Genomic DNA, 21507 nt, shown 5'->3' on the forward strand with positions numbered 1-21507 from the left:
AATGAAAACTTAGCATTAAACCTTCTCTGCCCTTGAAACTCACATTCATTGAAACAGCATTGAAACCCACATTCAAAGAAAATACATTTTGCCAGTGGCAGATAAAGATTAATTTTGGGCTGTTTTCGAATCATAGGCCCCTTGCATATGAAACATGCATGTGCTCTTTGATACACCTTCCTCATTGTACTAAAATTATATTCCTTGTACAATACAGTACACTTGTTAGAGGGTGTTTTAAATTTGTTTTGAACATTTTTCCAGTAAGCAATGAAACAAAACATATGCACCTATAATGGCAAAACTGCCCAGTTGAGAACATTTATCATAAAAAAGTCTACTCAGACTTCCACAGTCCACCATTATTAGTAAATATACACAATTCCACAGTCCACCATTATTAGTAAATATGCACAATTCTACAGTCCACCATTATCAGTAAATATGCACAATTCTACAGTGCACCTTTATCAGTAAATATGCACAATTCTACAGTGCACCTTTATCAGTAAATATGCACAATTCTACAGTCCATATTCAGTGAATTCAGTTCTTGCCATAGCTGTCAACCTTAGCACAAAAACCTGGACGAAGCCAATAATGGGGGAATACAGTCCCAAAAATAGGGACAAATTGAAAATATTCATCTTATAAACTTAGAAAATTGCTAGAAAAAAAGGTTGTGCTACTATGTATTCTGAAGAACATGAAGTTTGAAATTCAAATGCCGGTCAATTTTACTGCGGACAGAACAAAAACAATTTTCAGCAGAGACGCAGGGATTAATACTGCAGACACGTCTTTGTAAAATGGCAGGGCACCAGAGCAAATCCACACAAACACAGGGAGAAGATGCAGACACCACACAGAAGCCACCCCAACCAAGAATCAAACCAGAAAACCTGAAGTCTGAAATTCAAATGCCGGTCAATTTTACTGTGGACAGAACAAAAACAATTTTCAGCAGAGACGCAGGGATTAATACTGCAGACACGTCTTTGTAAAATGGCAGGGCACCAGAGCAAATCCACACAAACACAGGGAGGAGATGCAGACTCCACACAGAAGCCACCCCAACCAAGAATCAAACCAGAAAACCTATAGCTGTGAGGCAACAATACTACTACTGCACCATCAAATCTGCAAGGAATTAAACATTCAGAAACCTGAAGTCTGAAATTCAAATGCCGGTCAATTTTACTGCGGACAGAACAAAAACAATTTTCAGCAGAGACGCAGGGATTAATACTGCAGACACGTCTTTGTAAGATGGCAGGGCACCAGAGCAAATCCACACAAACACAGGAAGGAGATGCAGACTCCACACAGAAGCCACCCCAACCAAGAATCAAACCAGAAAACCTATAGCTGTGAGGCAACAATACTACCACTGCACCATCAAATCTGCAAGGATTGAAACATTCAGAAACCTGAAGTCTGAAATTCAAATGCCTGTCAATTTTATTTAACATTTGTTAATCAGGACAGTCTGACTTGGAACAAAAAAACAATTTTCAGCAGAGGCCCAGGAAGAAATAATGCAGACATGTCTTTGTAACATGGGAGGACACAAAAGCAAACCCACACAAACACAGGGAGAAGATACGGACCCCACAAAGAAGGAACCCCAGCCAAGAATCAAACCTGAGAACCTGCAGCTGTGAGGCAACAATGCTACTACTACACCATCAAATATTAAGCACTGCAACATTTACAAACCACAGATATTATGAGGAACAGATCAGATCAAATATGAGGCAAAAATCTGCAATTTTTTTACAAATGGTGGTGGGTAGGGAACTTAAGTCTTTAACACCTGCATACAGAGTACAGGGTTCAAGCCTGAGGTATTCCCTACCACACCATGAGCACCTGGGGCATTTTCACACACACACACACACACACTCCAGTTAAAAGCACCAGCTAACACACACAATCCAGTTAAAAGCACCAGCTAACACACAATCCAAAAGCACCAACACATAAAGTAAAATGCACCATACACTTACCTGTCTGTTCTCCATACGATATCCTGCCCAACGAGATCCCAAGCTCCCTCCTGAGACTGAAGTCCGCGAAATTTAAAAAAATAATTTTTTTTTTGTTTTCTTTTTTAATTTTTAGTTTGAGGGGGCTGCAGTCCGGCAGCCCGATGCCACGAGCCGCCCTTGATACAGTGGAAAACTGGATCACTAATCAACAACTGATATTAAAGCGTAATAAAACAAAGCTATTGCTCTTCTCCCCTACTCGTAAATCTCTCAACCTTCGTTTACTATCACATCTAACAATGGGACCATAATATCACTAGATATGTATACCAAACTCCTGGGGTGTTATAATAAACAACAACCTCAAATAAGATATGCCAGTAAACCAAACTATTAAAACCGTTAATAAAAAACGTAGCTCCCTATACAAAAACAAACCTTTTCTCACCCCTCTAACTAGGACTGCCATTGCCCCTACCCATCTACATTCAGCTCTACTCTATGCCTTACCAATACTCACTAACATGAACAAAACTGATCTCAGTAAACTCTCTAGCTGCTGCAATCAAATTGCCAGGTTTGCCACAGGAACTCCCTACAGGACACACCATTGTCAAAACTTAAACCTTTTAGGATGGCTAGAACTCCCCAGGCTAATTCAATATAATCAACTTACTGTAGCATTCAAGGTTATTAACCATCCAGAAAAAATGCCCTCCCTTAAAAACATTATCCATCCCTACAAAAATGCTAGGCCACTTTGTTCCACTACTAAACTTTTGGTTCAATCTGTTAAAGCTAACAACCTTTCTGGAGAATCTTTTGTTTGCAAATTCAGTAGGAAAAACCTGGAACTTGCTCCCATCTGACCTTACTCTGTACCCCTTCCTTAATCAGTTCAAAAAAAATCTAACCCAGTATTTTAAAACTCACTGGCTGTATCCTTGCTATAACCCTGACTAAAGCCTCATCTTTTTTTTTAATTTTTATTCAGAGTGATTTACTTCTTACACTAAAAGGTTTGAAAAGAGAAACTGTAACATCTCTGAAGATACTTTGTATATAGCTGCACCTATAGGTTTGATAAGAGAAACTGTAACATATTTGTATATATTTCTGAATATAAACTGTATTCTTTATAGGCTTGAAATGTGAGACTGTAACTTGTATGTTAATACAATTTGTTTCTGCATATACTGTAACTTGATTGTCTTTATCTGTTTGTAAGCTTGGAGCTTTTCTCCCCCGACCTCCGCTGAAAATAGACATGTATCCAGTCAGACTATCCTGGTCAACAAATGTAAAATAAACTAAAATAAATTGTTGCAACATATACCAACAGAATGTACAATTGGGGGTCTATACAGGATAATGGATCAGGCCCGTGCCAGCCATATCAATATCCCATTACTTGGCTGTCTCTCCCCATTTACTGGAAACACTGTTTTAAACAGTCAGTGTGTACATGCTATTTTCTTCTTTACGTTTACAGTTATCACAGAGCTTTGGATTTCATTTAGAAGGTTTATTTCACATTTTACAGAAAAAACATTGACAGACAGTTTCTAAACAAAGCAAAACAAAACACTGCAATGTCTTTCGTCTTTTCCCAGTTAGGAGTCACCACAGTGGATCACTGGTCTACAGATGTGATTGGGAGTGACTAGTGAAGCAAGCATAAAATAAACCAAAAGCACACATTATATAATCCAATGATATAGGACTGTTTGAATGTGAGTGCTGTCATCCCTTTTGGTACTGAAACTTCAATAGAATGAAGCATTTTGAGCTAAAATAACTATTAAGCACATGTTTTATATGGTCACATATTTGCTAGTTGTTTTAACTCAAACATGTCGTTCTCATTGTGATCAAGTTTTAATAAAGAATGAGACAAAACAAAAGCAATCAAAATGAAATAATCACTGATAGCTTGATTGTCCAATATATGGTTTTGGTTGATTTTTATTATATGGGGAGATTTTTTAACAGCTTTTTCAAGTCCCAATGTATTTTGTTGTTCATTTTTGTATTATTTTATTGTAAATTTACTATGGTAGTTTTGTAATACTGTATGAGAATTATAATTATTTTAACTTTTTGCAATGTTTAGGTTATTTAAGCATTATGATCATCTAAATAAAATACACATACACAAACATACACAGTCAAACTTAAGAATATTTGTTCCAGTATATACCTTCTTCTTTCTCAAGCTCTGCGGTGGAGAGCTCTGCACTGACAAAATAAGCCAACCCACCCATCACAGATGGGTGCTATACTCCACCACTGAGAGGTGTTGCCAATGATATGGGCTTAACAGTCCTCCCACCCTGCATAGCGTAAGCAAGCAGGCATCAACCATTCAACCTAGTCCTCTCCTGGCTAGTCCCTCAGCTGTTTATGCCACTAACTGAGTTTGGGTCACCTGAGCTGTAGTCATGGCTTCATCACAGTATGCCACAGGACCCATAGTTGAGAAATATAATTCTTGTGTAAATAAATACAGCTGCTTAGTTAAAGACCAGGCACATGCTTTCTCTTCCACTTAACCCCAATTTAAAGTCTACCTATTATGACAGGCTAAAAACTAAATAGCAGATGTATTTCCTTAAGAAAAGATATTCACAGTTTGTTATAAATATTTTATTAAATTGTGGTTAATCTGGCATTTTTCATACAGTTCTTTACATTAGAATGATGTTCCATCTGTCTAACAAGACAGCTTATTACTTCATCTTGTACTTAAAAGCCATAGAGATGCATTTTACATCTAATACTTGTGACCCTTCACTTTCTCCACAGTCATTAAATATGTATGAGAAGTTACTCAGTACAGATGTATACAACCTGCTTTAATGCATATTATAAGAAGTATCTCAAGTACAGTCAAAACATGGTATCAGGCTTTACATGACGTGCAAAAATTGTTTGATATTATTATAAAACCAACCAAAAAGGGCAATAAAATCATATTGTTCCTTAGATAAATATAAGTGGATAGGTGACGATTTTGTTAAGCAGAGGGTATCAATATCCAGTGTTGGGCTTTATTAAGTATCCCTGTACAACTCCATATAATGGATGATAGATAATGTTTACAGAATTGTTATACTTAGAGGTTATTAGTTAAGGAACAACTTAATAGTCAAGTTTTATTTTGTAATAATAAGTTGTCATCAGAAATACATAAAATCTATACAGTACCCTTCAGGACATCACACTATATCAGCTAGAGGAAGGCCTACTTACAATCTGGCCAAATTATTGTATTGTTTTTTGCAGACAATAGTTCACAAGTCTGTTTCTTACACTCAGGATGCATGTTACTTGACTGAGGTGAGAGTCTAGGAGGATGATAGATTTTTGGTAACAAGTGACATCTGTTTACCTTATACATCTTTTAAACAGAAAATTTGATGTGGATGGAGTTACAAAGACAATATTTGTGGAACCTGAGAGAAATTATATGCTTAAGCTTAAGCACAATCATTTCATTTGTGGCAGAGTCTATAACTTGCAAAAATGGTGACCACAATGAGAACAGATTTGCTTCATGTCTCTCTCTCTCTCTCTCTATATATATATATATATATATATATATATATATATATATACATGTGTGTGTGTGTGGTTTACATTTGCTTTGCTGAACTGCAATACATCAGACTTTGTTTGACTAAATGCAGATACTAGACTGATTGAAATGTTGAACCGTGTGTTATTGAATTAATGTGAATGACTGGAGCCTGCCATTCATGCATGTGAAGTCGACATTATGAAGTCTGATGCTGAAGCTTTTGAATGGAGATCACAGTACAGTGAGGATTGGGAAATGTTTCCCTTTTCCTCACTGTAGTGTAATCCCGGAGTTGGCATATATAATTTGCAGGAGGTGTGGGGTGCAGTGGGTCCTGCCCCCCACCCCCTGCAAAAACATACAAACAGGTAGATGTTTGTGTTTGTTTAGACCTTTCCACACTTAGTGGTTTTGGCTTAGTGTGAATGTTACAATAACAAAAAAAAAACAAAAAAACAAAACAAAAAAAAAAATGAAAGAATGCGAATGTCGACCCGGTTCCTTTAATTCGACATCTCTACCACTCGGCTGCCCGTAATTGCCTGTAATTCGACTATTAGTGGCAATGTTTTTCCTGCAAAACTCTTCTGTGATTCAGTTAAATGAATGTAAGCTGTGTGTGTGTGTGTGTGTGTGTGTGTGTGTGTGTGTGTGTGTGTGTGTGTGTGTGTGTGTGTGTGTGTGTGTGCACGCGTGTGTATGCGTGTGTGCATATGACAATTTTCTTGGCTTTGTGTGCTTGTTTGAAAACGTATATATCTGCACTAATAATTGTTTTAAATAACATACTGTTTTTGGACATAATTTACAGATACTATTTTTACATATAATTTACAGGTAATCCCATTTTATTTGCAAAGGTGGTGGGTGAATATATCTTCAGTTTGTAGAGCAGCTTAGAACAAATTTAGTGTAGGTGTCAGACTTACCTAAAACATATTAAGTACCTTAGAAGGCATACGTGGGTGCAAAATGCAAACTAAGGTCTTCCTAAGTAAATGCATTTGGAGAGCTTCTTAGGTGCTACTAGCAGTTACCTGACAGAATATGAGACTCTATTTCCCAAGGTAGTTTTTATACAACTGTGAACTCATTTAGCACCGATAAAAGAAGGAATGGAATTAGGCAGTCTGTGAGCACACAGGTAGTGTGATTTTTCTGAAGGAGACACCACTATTTCATGAGGATGGGTAGACAAGGTGCTTGCTTGAAATTCCCCACACAAAAGTGAGCAAATAGAATAGTAAGCCCATCACGCACCCCCCTCCATCAGGAATGAAGCATGTGCAGGGGTTGTAGAATATGTCAAGTATAAGTGTATGTTTCCATAACAACTGCTAGACTAGTTATGTTTGGCCATCAGCAGATGTCAGTTTGCTAATTTCTTTCCATAAAATATTGCATAAACATAAGCATGTCAGCATGCATGGGGATGCTGAAAGTCAAAGTGAAGAGTCCATTTGTGCTAGGATGGATGTCTATAGGGATTCATTATCATTGAGTTTATATTCTGTATCTTAAACCTGCTAGAAATCATGACAGGGAATATGGATGCTGTGATGGTGGAAAATGCAAACATTTCTTTCTAAAATTGGGATGTCCTGGAAAAATCATGGTACCTGAGAGCTAAGTAAAAACAAAATTTGCATAATTATTTTAAGTAACTTATCTGACTTTGAAGCATATTTGTTTTTTATGATTAAAAAAATGAAGACAGCTAATATACAATCACACTTTTTGAAAAAGGAAACTGGGAACTGTTTCAGAAACAGGTTATCAAAAGGAAAATGCAGATATTTACAATGGGTTTTACCAGGAAATAAATACTGAACATATTAAGTATTCACTGCATAGAATTAGAGACGTAGGAAAAAAATTTTAATTTTTATTTCAGTTTCAGAAAATAAGGTCTTAGTCAATGAATGCATGTAGTATTACCTTGAACGATGTCATAACATAAGCACAACCGATTGTCGGATTTAGCTCTACAAACCTTAGCCTTCCAACTCTCTAGTCTAATGTGCAAATGTTGCTGTCTCATTTCAAGTGTTGCAGAGTTAACAGTTTTTATTTCTTACAGATTGCCATATAAACACTTTTTTGGTGGAGTCTCAGCATTAACTCCTGAGCATGTTGAGAAGATCAATGGATTTCCTAACAGTTACTGGGGCTGGGGAGGTGAAGACGATGATATTGCTACCAGGTAGGATCAGCCATCATATCTATGAATCTGTTATTACTGTACTGTCTTCATTTATATAAAAAAATGGAGATTTCATAAAATAATTGACATGACAGACTTTATAACCAATAGTGCATTACATCATATTGAAGAAGCTTAGAGGCCCTGCCACATTAAATAAACATTCTCTGCTGAATATAAATAAGATTATAGCACAGATATTTCAGAATGTCTTTAGCTTTTATACTCTTTTGAATAATTTAATTTAAAAGAGAAAAAAGCAAAGCTGCATCTGCCATGTATTGCTTACTATTTCTGATTAAAACTGTTTCCTTCCTTGCCTGTTTGATTTCATTTTCAGCTTGAAACTAGAGGATGGTAAAGTAAGTGAACATAGCTGTGATCCATGACTGTGAATACAGGTAATAGCAGCCGAGTTGTTAGCATAGCTTTCTAAGTTATGAGGTGATTTTTGTTAAGTTAGGATAATGCTTTAGCTTGGTGACTTTGCAATGAATGTATTACATAAAGTATGATTATGACTGGGAATCCTGCTGCTTTGTACTGTACATGAAATACTTAATAAAAGCAGAACTTCTAAGTAATGTGGGCCATGATGGCTCCTAAGAGATGAAGGGGCATTTTTTAGGAGATGATAACATAAGTAAACACAAATATAAATCTTATTCTAGCAAAGCAAATGCAACAGGTAACAGACTATTTTAGAGGAAGCCAATATCACAGCTAAGAAAAAAAAGGATGTTATGAATTGCGTCCAGACAAAAAAAAAAAAAACTTTGGTCCATATTTATACAGGTACCATTGAGGTATGTCAACTCAGCAGGGACATGTTTTGACAGATGTCGAAATCCAATGTATCATAAACTGAAAGAAATGTTTTTTTTATTTTAAAAAATATTCATTCATTTGATGATTATCCCAATGTGGAGTCACTGAAGAGCCAGGGCCTACCTAGCACTCATTGAGTAAGTGGCAAAACAACATTCCTCTGCAGAATGTCAGTTTATTGTTGTTAACACAATTAGTGTACACACATCCACATCTGGGCAATTTGGAGAATCACCAGTTTGCCTGTGGCATATGGGAGGAAACAGCAGCATTTGATAAAAACCCACATGGACACAGGGAGGAAATGTAGAGTCTGCAGAAAAGGCACCCAAACTGAGACATCTCAACCTATTTCCCTGCCATGTACAAGAAATTCTCAGGTATAATTATTAAAAATGTTCTGTCAAATATAATGACCTTAAGGCACCTAAGCTGAGAACTCTCAATCTGTTTCTCTGCCAAGTGCAAGAAATTCACAGGTTTAATTATTAAAGAACGTTCTCTTAAATATAATGACCTTAATTTGCTTCTTTGTGTACTTTGCGGCTTAGGCGAAAGCCTTTTAAATGTCTCAAGCAGAGATTAATGAAGCTTTAATCTATTCCCTCATTATTTTTCTGCCAGTCTAGGACAAATATTTTTTTGGAGTTCCCCATCTACTCAGTGAAGATCAGTCCTCCATCTCAACCATCAAATGGATCCATTCTTTCCTTTCAGTAACAAAACTCCACTGGCCCATTAATTCACTTTGTGGTAACATGCTGAGGCCAGGAGTGGTGACATCATTTGGGGTGGTGGTATTTTTATATACTCCTAGAAATCTGCACTCTAGTAGCATGTGTGGCATATGATTGATGGTAACAGGAGGCACACACATGCTACCACACATGCCAAGTCACCTGGCCAAGAGGGTTATTGACTGCAATATGTGCACACTAGTCTCCCTGCTGCAGGTGAAACATCTGCACTCCTGCATATGTCACCAAGTTAGTGAGTTAAGTCACCCCTGCATGATGTATGAGCCAACATTGGTCACTGCTTCCCATCTTCCTCCTCATTTCATCTATCCAATGTCTGTACATCTAACTAAACATGGATCATCAAGGGTTCATCCCACTGTGCCATGGGGCTGGGGGCGGTATAGTCTTACACAGCTTCATGGATTGCTACCAGAATTCACCAATCCATTTTTAAAAGGAGAAATGTGTATCTTCTTACAAGTACTTATGCAGTCGGTCTCTGGGTTCAATGATGTGCCTTTGGGAATTACTGTAAAATGTTACCAGAACAGACACAGCAAATTATGTAAAGCAAAACAAACTTCTCCTTCATAACCCAGAACCATTTTGCATGAAATAAATTAATCAATTTTATTTATATTTTATTCAGCTGCTCTTACTGTAACTGTCTTCTACTTTCTTTATTACCTTAGTTTGCTGTTCTGTGTGCTCTTAAGTGCACAAGTGCTCTTATTCTGCACTTATTACTGCTTGTTAGTAGCTTGATTAATTTACATGCTATTCTAAGCATCTTAGTTTTGGTTTTAGCACTTGTGCTTCAGGCCAGTTATTTTACATTTAGGGTTTTTGTGGAGAAACCCTGCTCTCCCTAAGTACACCAAGTATTCAGAGCACTATATCTGGACAATTGCCATCAGTTTCCCCTGCCAGTCTGGTCAACATGGACATACTGAGATAGTGTAGCAACTGCCTCATGTTCACAGACAGTCCCCTTCTCCTAGCACATAATTCTTCTACTTGCGAGAGATGCATCTACATCAGTAAGCTGGAATCCATGCTCTCTCACACCACATTCAGTACTCCTGAGAAAGAGGAGATTGCCAGTGCAAGCATCATACCACCCACATCACAGAGCCACATACCCACCTATGCAGAGGTCCTCAACAAAAACTTAACTAAACAACAGAGACCCCCAAAACACACAAACATTCCACACACAATGCCAGTCAAATTGCACAAAGTAGTCAACACACGAGTGTCTCACAAACACAGCCCAGTAGGCATAACAGTAAACCAACACAGCCCATAAGGCATAACAATAAACCAAACATTGTTTGTTGTTGTTTGTATTTTCAACTTTTCCTGGTTAGGGGTCACCACAGCGGAACTCCGGTCTGCTAATGATTGGCAGTAGATTTTTTTATGGTTCTGAGTTGCCAGCCCAAAGCCCAACCTTCAGCGAAGGCACGCCAATTCATCATACATGTCTTTTGGAGGCCACTCAACCGTGGGGAGGACATGCAGACTCCACACAGAAGGCACTCCAGCCATGAATCGAACAGGAGAACCTCTTGCTGTGAGGCAACAACGCTACCGCTGTACCACCGCGAATTAACAATAAACCAAACATAAACAATAAAATGAGCAGAAGCAGAGCTGGGGATCACAGTGATGTAAAAAAATCTGTTCTTTTTCACAAGCCACTGTAGTACAATGAAAACTTTTATTGAACAAGTTAAAACACAATCAGATAAGCACATTCATCTCTGCTAATTCAGAGACTTCTTCAGAGAAAGAAATAGGGATACAAAACTCCTTAAATATTAAATTACAGCTTATGTCATTAATACCACGCCCCTAATTAATGTTAAAAACATGCCCACCAGCAGACTCAATTCATAGCAAAGCTTAAGAACTTCATAAATCTGTGGATATAAAAAATTAAAAGTATTAAAAAGTTGATAAAACTATATGTAATAATAAGAAAGAAACTAGTGCCAACAAATATTATAATAAATATAATAAATATAGCAAACAGTATTAGCATAAACTCCTGCAAAAGCACTCAATAAAATAAATTCATCTTTCTAATGCCTTAAGCTTTAGAAAACAGGACAATGAAAATGCATCATTTAACCCTGGCCACTGTGTGGCATTAGTTCTCCGCTGCCATAGAGCCTCATGTTTTTCCAAAATTAGTGTCCATGGACCACCTCTTATGTCTGGAATAAGTACTTCAATGATAATAAATTATAAACCATGGCCAACATGTTCCATACAATGTTTAACCAATGCATCCAATGTATTGTATACAGAAAGGATAAATGTCTGAAGTCCATTTTAGAAACTAAAACAAAAGGCCATGAAAGTGGGAGGATGAGTAAGTGTGGTAGTTGTAATTATTGTCCATACATACAAGAAGGATGTAATTTCAACATTAATAATAAAAAAGTGAGATTGAATCAAAAATGTTCATGTAACACTCGGAGAGTGGTGTACTGTGCACTCTGCTTAAAGTGTCCTTGTTTTTATATAGGCAAGACAGAAAGAAAATTCAGGAACTGCATATTCTAACATCTTAGGGATATAAGAAATAAAAATGTAAAGAATGCATTGGCTAAACATTGTATGGAACATGTTGACCATGGTTTTAAATTGATATCTGTGCAGTCATGGAAACTTGGTTCAGGCCTGCAGAGAGCACCCCTGCCTTACTAGTCTATACCTCATTCCACAGTTTCTGTCCCCAAAATGAGGTCGGAAAGACTAAGGGTGATGGAGTCCCTATCTTCATTAAAGACAGGCACACCTCCATACTGGTTTACCAGCATGATGCACTGGAATTACTGCAGGTGCAACTGACAGTTGGCAAGACACCCATCCAAGTTAGAGCCAGCTATAGACCCGCCCTCCATGTCTCAGGACACCCACTCCTCCTACCTGGACCTACTTGACTCCATTAAGGTACCCCATAACACCCTGATCCTTGGTGACTTCAACTACCACACCATAGACTGGGTGAACTATTCCTGCACTAATGCACACACCCAATTCTTCCGTGGCTTCATCAGTTCTAATGCACTAGACCAGCTGGTCTCATCCCCCACAAGGGGAGATAACATACTGGACTTGGTTCTCACCAACATGGGTGACCACTGCACCACTCCCATAGAATGTTCTTCCCTGGTGAGATCAGATCATCAGTCTGTCTTATTCGAAGTGTCTATCCCACCCAACCCCTCCCCAGCTATAACCAGGCTAACAAACGTCTCAAAAGCTGACTACACCCATCTAAGGGAGGGTATCAGAAGTTCCACACCACTGCCCCCTTCAAAGGATGCAGAAAACTATGCTAAACAGTATGCCAGTGCAGTATACAAGCACCTGTACAACTGCATGGACTCAACCATACCCAACTGAACTAAAACCTGCTCCTCAAGGAAACACAAACCTGTCCGGTGGACATCCTCTATCAACAGGCTTTACAACAAAAGGAAGAAACTGTTGTCCAAGGGTAAAAAGGAACAAATCCCAAATTGGAAAATCTCCCTCCTCAGCCTCAACAAGCAAATTAGATCACTAATGAAAAACTCCAACGCCAATTATGAGTTGAAACAAAGGGAAACCACAAGTCCTTCTTCAGTTATGTTAGGAACCTCCATGGCAAAGCCTAAGTTTGCCCGAATTAGTACTCAATGGTACCACTTACACTGATTCTACTGACTTAGCCAACCTACTGGCTGATAGGTTCAGCACAAACTTCACCCCCTTATCGCCTCCCAAAGGCCCAGTTGACATCCCTGATACTTCTTCCACACCTCACATCTCCATAGATCAAGTGTTAAAGGCCCTATCCAAGGCAAAGAACACAGCTTCCATGGGACCTGATAATATTCCAGGCTGTATTCTGCACCATCTCCAGCAAGAACTAGCTTCACCATTGAGCACCCTATTCAACCACAGCCTAATTATAGGCTTCATTCCAGCAGAGTGGAGAACTGACATTGTCATCCCCTTGCACAAAGTTGGTGGCACTACTGACCCGAGAAGCTATCACCCCATTAGCTTGACATGTCTGATCTGTAAAGCCATGGAGTGTATTATTATGGATCTCATACAAAAGGACAAGACAATCTCCAAACACTCAACCCCGTCCAATTTAGATTCTTCACGGGCAGATCTTGCCTATTAAACCTAGTTGACTTCTTTGAGATGACAAACAAGGCCCTGGATGAGGGAAAGTCACTACATACAGCTTACCTTGACTTGGCCAAGGCCTTTGACACAATCCCTCACTCAGGCATCATTGAAAAGCTAACACAACTCGGTGTTAATCCTCATCTTATCAGATGGGTGGCCATCTGGCTCACAGATAGGACCCATAAGGTCAAAATAGACACCACCACCTCTGACACCAGACCTGTCACTAGTGGTGTTCCCCAGGGATCCGTCCTGGGATCCCTACTGTTTGTCATCTACTTTCAGAGGTCCAGGCAAAGACAAAGAGGCTGGGCTGACCAAATTTGCAGACGGCTGTAAGTTGGGTAATGTCATTGACTCCCCAAATGACATTAACATATTGCAAGATGGTTTCATAACTACAAATAACTGATGCCAAAGTCATGGCCTTAAGTTAAATGAAAAAACATGTATTATCATACCATTCATCAAAAACGTGGCCCCTACTGATTACCACATCAATGGTAACTCCCTAAGCGCACAACCTGTGGTGAGAGACCTGGGTACTCAGGTTGACAACAATCTCACATTGAACCATCATGTGGCGGCAGTGGTCAAAAAAGCATTTTACTTGGTTCATCTCATACGTAAAGGGATTGCATCCAGAAAAAAAGGAGATTATTACCTCGCTGTACTCCTCCCCCCTCATTAGACCCATAATTAAGTATAACTTCCCCATTTGGTATGTACCTCTCCACACACCTGCACCAACTGGAAAGGCCACAGAAATACCTCACAAAGAGAATCCATGGCCTCCAACACCTGTCCTATATGGACAGGCTCAAATTACTATCACTTTACTCTCTATCACACAGATTGCTCAGAGATGATCTGTGTCTCACCTACAAGGGAATATCGGACCCTTCCCTAATAGAGATGCTCCATATCAGTAATCTAACTCCTTGTGCATTACCTGCATGGTAGACCTAAATCTAATATGCGACATCAACAAAACCTGTTGGAGAGAAAGGTTTGTCTCCCAGAGGTTGTCCCGTCTCTGAATAGACCTCCCATACATGTCAAAGAGAGTACCTCATTGACCCTCTTCAAGTGCAGCCTTGATGAGTGGATGGGAAACCACAAATTTGTCCCAGGCATTCCACCTTTGTCCCTCACTGACAGGGGCAAGAGGTGCGGACTGTGTTTTCTTTTTTAGGGATAAACTCTTGGCTAGGCTTGTAGGGGCCCCAGGACCATTAGCCTAGTAACCTCTTATGATCCTATGATTCTATGACTGAGACACCACCATACAAATAAATAGCCAGATTTGCTTCTCTCCATCTACTGTAGCAAGTGGTTTGGCATAAGACTTTCAGATAAAGGCCTTACCTCATCCACCAACCCTCTCCAGTGCCACGAGTTAAACATATGTTTACTGAATCTGAACACCTGAGCTGCTCTGCAATCCATTGCGATAGATGACCTGATCCCTCAAGTCTCCTTTAAATAACTTCCTCTAATGCAAATTAGTCAACTGCATACATCTCCAACCATGGTCATTCAGGTTGTGATGATTGCTCTCCAAAGGTACTGTTAGCATGTAACACTTTTATTAATATGGTTCTCCAGCATATTATAATGACTTGTCTTAAAATTTTTTTTTCAAAATTCTGGTTGTTAAACCCATATCAAGTCAAATCTCGAGAACCTTCCTGACTTGTACAAACCTAGCTCATTGCTATCCTGTATTTCTAAAGCACTGTAAAAGGCTTTTCCTTTCAAATGAAAAAAAAAATTATTTGCATTTGTTTACCGGGATACTCTCACTTGGCTAAAATCCTCAGTGGAGGCCAGGGGGGAAAAAGCTTCAGATTAATGTTATAGTACAACAATCAACATTTAACATAGGATTAAATGGAATATTTTGTAAAGTAAAGCACTTGGCAAAGAAGTAGACTTGAGACCTTGGGTGCCTTAAGGTCTTGAAAGATACAGAAACCAGAAATGACAAATTTATATTCAATGGCAATATGACATATGAACAGTTAGTTATACATAGTAAAAACAATTCCACTCATGGTGCAAGAAATAGTTTACATATGGTATAGTTTGCACAATTTTATGAGGCTCTACACTACTTGGAGTGCTAATGTATAATGCAGATAGCAAGTGAAGGTACCAGACAAGGAGAGGAAGAGTGGAGATTAGGTGTGTCAGATGTAAGGATGGAAAATGAGTCAGATAAGAATGTCATGGAAGGAAAAAGAAAACGGGGGGGGGGGTGATAAGAGTTATAGCTAAGTGCTATCCCAAGATTGGAAGCAGAGATATAGGTGGTGCTGAGTTTGTATATGAATACATGAAATGTGAATATTTTCAAGAACTGCTGTCTGAAAAGCTGCATGGCTTCATGAGAGGGCATAGTCAAACACTGCATTACTCTCTTTTACTGACATAATTTACAAGGCTGTGGGGTGTGGCTAATAGCAAGCATCCTGTTTATTGACCTTTGACCTACCAAATGTTTTGATTCTGCTTCCCACACTTCCCTTCTTGTACAACTTGAAGTGCATAGTACAGGCCAGAGTAACTTAGCTGTTATGCAGCTATCTAACCAAAAGAAGTTTTGGGGTTATGGTTTACAAAACACTTTGCTGTTCACTTCTCATTATCTGTGAAGTACCCAAAAGAGCAGTCTTGGGTTCTCTTTTCTTTCTCATTTACATTAAAATAATTTCTCTTAGCTTGTCTATAAAAACATGCTGTTTGCTGACGGTTGTAGCAAAGGGTTTTCTGACAAATTCACATATGTGGAAGAAAGTAAGCCCTTGATATATCTGCATTGTATTACTGGTTCTGCAACTAATGTTCACAAAAAAAAAATCCAGCATAGACACGCTCACACTCAACGATTTATTGGTGTAAAAACATACAAACGGAAAGCTTTCAGAATCTAACCTTCATCTACCCTTTCTGCAACAAATGTCTCAGTATGAATTTTTCTAAAGCAAAATTTATGAGCCTTTGGTAATTCCTACCATTATCACCTCCTCTCCTACTGACATCTCTTGTTTCTTTTTGTTTTGGCAGTCAGTTTGAACAGGTTTTTTAAGTATTTGGATGCACCCATTGCATAGCTACTGAATGCTTTCACAACTATTTCAAGTACTGATAGTATTCTAAAACCTGTGCTGGGTTAAAGATTCTGACATGAAGGAAATAAGCCATTTTATATGGAAAGGGAATATTTTTTCTTAGAATTTAGGATGGGCTTCTATTGAAATATCACTTCCATGTAATCAAAATCTTCTGCAAATGGCTTTGAAAAAGTCATAGATGTAGTTATAAAATCATCGCTCATGGAACAAAGTTGTCTCTTCTTAGTAAAAGTACATTACCTGCTTCTAGACTTTGTGTAAATCTGAGTCATTCTCCTTCCATGGGATATGGCCTTCATTTTAAAAATTATTAACCATAGTTCTGTATTCACTCATTTATGGGTTTCACCCTTGTGATCAAATCATGCCAGCCATGGGTAAATCCTGCAATACCCACACCCAGTCATGGGTTATTGCTAAAATGTTTGCTATACAGACATTAATGGTATTAAGGGATAAATATAAGTGCCAGCTTTACATATATTAAGGAAGAGAAACTTTAATACTGAGCACTAAACTTTCTCAGTTATATTTTATGCTGTTTTGCAGTGGATATTTAGCTTGACTATTTGGCATAGAGAATTAAGAGGATGTTTTGTTAGACTCTGACAATGCAGTCACCCTGGATTTGATTCCTACTACTTACATTTGCCTACTGTGTGATTCTGTCTAAGCTATTTAACTAGGCATTATGGTTATTTCTGAGAAGACACTGTCCCTAGGATTCAGAAAATTTACAACCTCCAGCTCTGACTACCTCAGGCCTGCCATTCAGTGTGACGGCTATATTCTCTGATTCAGAGAAATGGTAATCTGCACTGCAAAACATTTCATTAGTGGCTAATTACCACATCTGTGCATTGAACAATGCATCGTCACTAGTGTTCCCCCCTATTACCCCATGCATCGTTGTAACACAGACAGCCTCCCACTTGTGTGCATGCACATGCAAGTGCTCTCTTACACACACACACACACACACACACACACACACACACACACACACACACACACACACACACACACACACACACACATCCACTCCTACAACCTTCAGACATGCTAACACTCATGTAATCAGTCATTCACACAGCCACATGCATGTTCACACATTCATGCATGTACACACACAGATGCACACACACACACACACACACACACACACACACACACACACACACACACACACACACACACACAAACTTATCCATACAGCCACATTCGTACCTCTAAATAATTGCTCCACCAGTTATGGTGGTATCCTCATTCCATGGGGAAAGCACATGACCATCACCCAAGCCCACAGACTGTCACATTTGCATGCATCTTACCAGTGTAACTACTATTCATGCTATAGCTGGTGCCCACATACCACAGTAGTGAGACAGCAGTGACTGCATTGCTCAGGCTTACCACACCGAGGGGACCTTTTGAATAAAGGCTTCTGCAGTGCAGAAAGCCTGTCTGAATCTCAGGGCTAGTTTGTCTAGTGAAATACCTAGCTAGCCAATGCATTTTTTAAGTTTCCATGATTACTGTGCTCTTTGCTACGGGAAGCTAATCTTTTACCCAGGCTGTTATTTTGTTACCTACTCCAGCTCTGACATTAGATATGTTAACATTATGTTATAATGTTGAATCAGCTACTAATCTCTATATCCTAAAGAAAATAACTGGCAATATTGATTCCTTTAAGGCTTTAAGATCCATATTACTGGAATTTATTTCTAGAAGTGGGCAGACAAGCAAAAAAATACAACTATTGCTGCTACACCAAGTTAATCAAGACTGATCTTCATAATCTAGAAACTTGCTGTAACAAAACTGCTAAGTTTGCCACCAATCAACCCTATAAAGCCCACCATTGTTCTGCTCTTCTACAACTCAACTGGCTAGAAATCCCCAACCTGTTAACACTAAACCAACTTACTCTTGCTCATAAAAATCATATACTACCCAAATAGCTGTCCCACAATTACTACCCTACTCCAACTACAGGTAACCAGCAGATCCCTTAGATCTTCCGATAGAACTCTGCTCACAAAAGTCTTGGAATCCCCTACCCTTAAGCTTACAAAACACTCCCTGCATTTCCTTCTTTAAAACAAAATTAAAAGAATATCTAAAAAGCAAGTGGCTCTGCCATTGTAATACCCCTGGATAACTTACACCCATCTATTCTCTCTATAGCTGGCTGTTTTCTATTTCTTCAGTGTTATAGTTGATCATCTCCAAACGTTTTTTTTTTTATTTGATTTACTTTTAGTACTTCTTATTTTCTCTTTGTTAGTCACTTTTACACTCTACATGTGCTTAAATCTCTTCATTAGGCATGCTCACTGTTTCTGTCTCAAATTTTCACCCAGTTAACAAGATTTTCTGTGGTATACATGCTCAATTTCGTTACTATGACATATTATTTCTCATTTATTTTTTTCACAACTTTTGTAATATACTGTAAAAAAACTTTTATGGGCATATATGTAACTCTATATTTGTTATTTGTATTTGTTAACTGTTTGTGGAGCTTTTCTTCCTGGGTATCCACTGAAAACGGGATACTATCCCAGTCGGACACTACCTGGTAAACAAATGTAAATAAAATAAATAATAAGAATTACATAACACAGCACCATAAGATATATAAAACAGTTATCAAATCCAGGTTCTGTACCCTGAAAACAGAGAACTGTTATACATAATACCCCTGTGTGCATGACAGAAAATATGATTTTTTTCAGTCATAAATTGTTGCTACCTTCAAAAATTATGTCTTTATTCTTATTACAAAATTGTACTATTTCTTTATGATCAAAAAATAAGAAGAAGAAGAAGGAAAAGAAATTATCTATGCAAGGTTAATTTTAAGCAAAAAGAGTAAATGACAATTATTTCTTATTTTTTAACAGCACTTCATTCTTGGTATTCAGAAACTTAGCATCCATGATCGCTTTCAAGACAGAACTGTTTACACTGTATGAACAATGAGGTTTGATGCACATTATCTATGTATGTGGCCAGGCCATTTTATGTGATAAGCAGATCCTTATCACAGTGCAGACCAAAGGCCAGATCATGTTAGACTACCTTACTCATGGAAGGAGCAGAGATAGACACTGAATGTGTGCAAGCACCAAATCATGTTAGACTACCTTGTTCGTGGATTAAAGTACAAGGAGCAGAGATAGACACTGAATGTGCACGAGCACCAAATCATGTTAGACTACCTTGTTCGTGGATTAAAGTACAAGGAGCAGAGATAGACACTGAATGTGCACGAGCACCAAATCATGTTAGACTACCTTGTTCATGGATTAAAGTGCAAGGAGCAGAGATAAACACTGAATGTGCACGAGCACCAAATCATGTTAGACTACCTTGTTCATGGAATAAAGTGCAAGGAGCAGAGATAGACAATGAATGTGCACAAGCACCAAATCATGTTAGACTACCTTGTTCATGGATTAAAGTGCAAGGAGCAGAGATAGACACTGAATGTGCACGAGCATCAAATCATGTTAGACTACTTTCTTCATGGATTAAAGTGCAAGGAGCAGAGATAGAGACTGAATGTGCACAAGCACCAAATCATGTTAGACTACCTTGTGCATGGATTAAAGTGCAAGGAGCAGAGATAGACACTGAATGTGCACACGCACCAAATCATGTTAGACTACCTTGTTCATGGATTAAAGTGCAAGGAGCAGAGATAGACACTGAATGTGTACAAGCACCAAATCATGTTAGACTACCTTGTTCGTGGATTAAAGTGCAAGGAGCAGAGATAGACACTGAATGTGTACAAGCACCAAATCATGTTAGACTACCTTGTTCATGGATTAAAGTGCAAGGAGCAGAGATAGACACTGAATGTGTACAAGCACCAAATCATGTTAGACTACCTTGTTCATGGATTAAAGTGCAAGGAGCAGACATAGACACTGAATGTGCACATGCACCAAATCATGTTAGACTACTTTGTTCATGGATTAAAGTGCAAGGAGCAGAGATAGACACTGAATGTGCACATGCACCAAATCATGTTAGACTACCTTGTTCATGGATTAAAGTGCAAGGAGCAGAGATAGACACTGAATGTGCACATGCACCTAATCATGTTATACTACCTTGTGCATGGATTAAAGGACAAGGAGCAGAGATAGACACTGAATGTGCACAAGCATCTATGGGGGATGTCACCAGTTTATATGCACAGGAGGAAGAACTATGTTGACTATGTATTGACATAATTTCCAACAATATATACACAGAGAAAGGTTCCATGAAAGTGAAAATCTCAGAGATGGCTAAATGAATAGTATAGAGGTTTCACTATACCAACAGAAACTACAGAGATGGACAGAAAGGGAGCTGCCTGCCTGAATAGGTGGCAAAACACAATAGAGAAGGTATCATGATAACATGTGAATGAGCAGTGGATTTAGTAAAGTTCCATGATGTACCAACTTGCACCAGTCATGACAACATCAGAATTTGATCAATGGACCTGTACTATAATGTGAATGTCATAAAAATTAAAAAATTGGAAACTCTGGAGGGAGTTGTCTCATCAGCTGAGTCTACTTACATTATATCCTCAGTTCCTTCACAAGGAGTGCCACAGAAGCACACAGATGGAAGGTGTCAAAAAATGCACATTCCAGGGGAAAGTAGCACATTTGCACACTGACAGTAAGTAAGGAAAGATTGGAAAGTGAGCACAGGGTAGGTGAGCAAATAAAGAATGAGCAGAATGGAGGTGGGATAGGAACACACCTCTCAACTTCTTAGTAAACAATCCTGAACAAATCTAGTAATAGTTGTAATT

General features: G+C 38.5%; 1 protein-coding gene across 1 annotated transcript in view; it reads left to right on the plus strand.

The window, feature by feature from the left end:
- Positions 1-21507, plus strand: part of LOC122809201 (beta-1,4-galactosyltransferase 3-like) — a 415178-nt gene that overhangs the window by 334990 nt on the left and 58681 nt on the right. Inside the window, exon 5 of the mRNA XM_044080511.1 lies at positions 7652-7774. Coding sequence (XP_043936446.1) covers positions 7652-7774 — 123 coding nt within the window. The remainder of the gene's footprint in view (positions 1-7651; positions 7775-21507) is intronic.

The sequence above is a fragment of the Protopterus annectens genome, chromosome 8.part0, assembly GCF_019279795.1.
Source record: "Protopterus annectens isolate FY-2018-M chromosome 8.part0, PAN1.0, whole genome shotgun sequence".
NCBI lineage: Eukaryota > Metazoa > Chordata > Ceratodontiformes > Protopteridae > Protopterus > Protopterus annectens.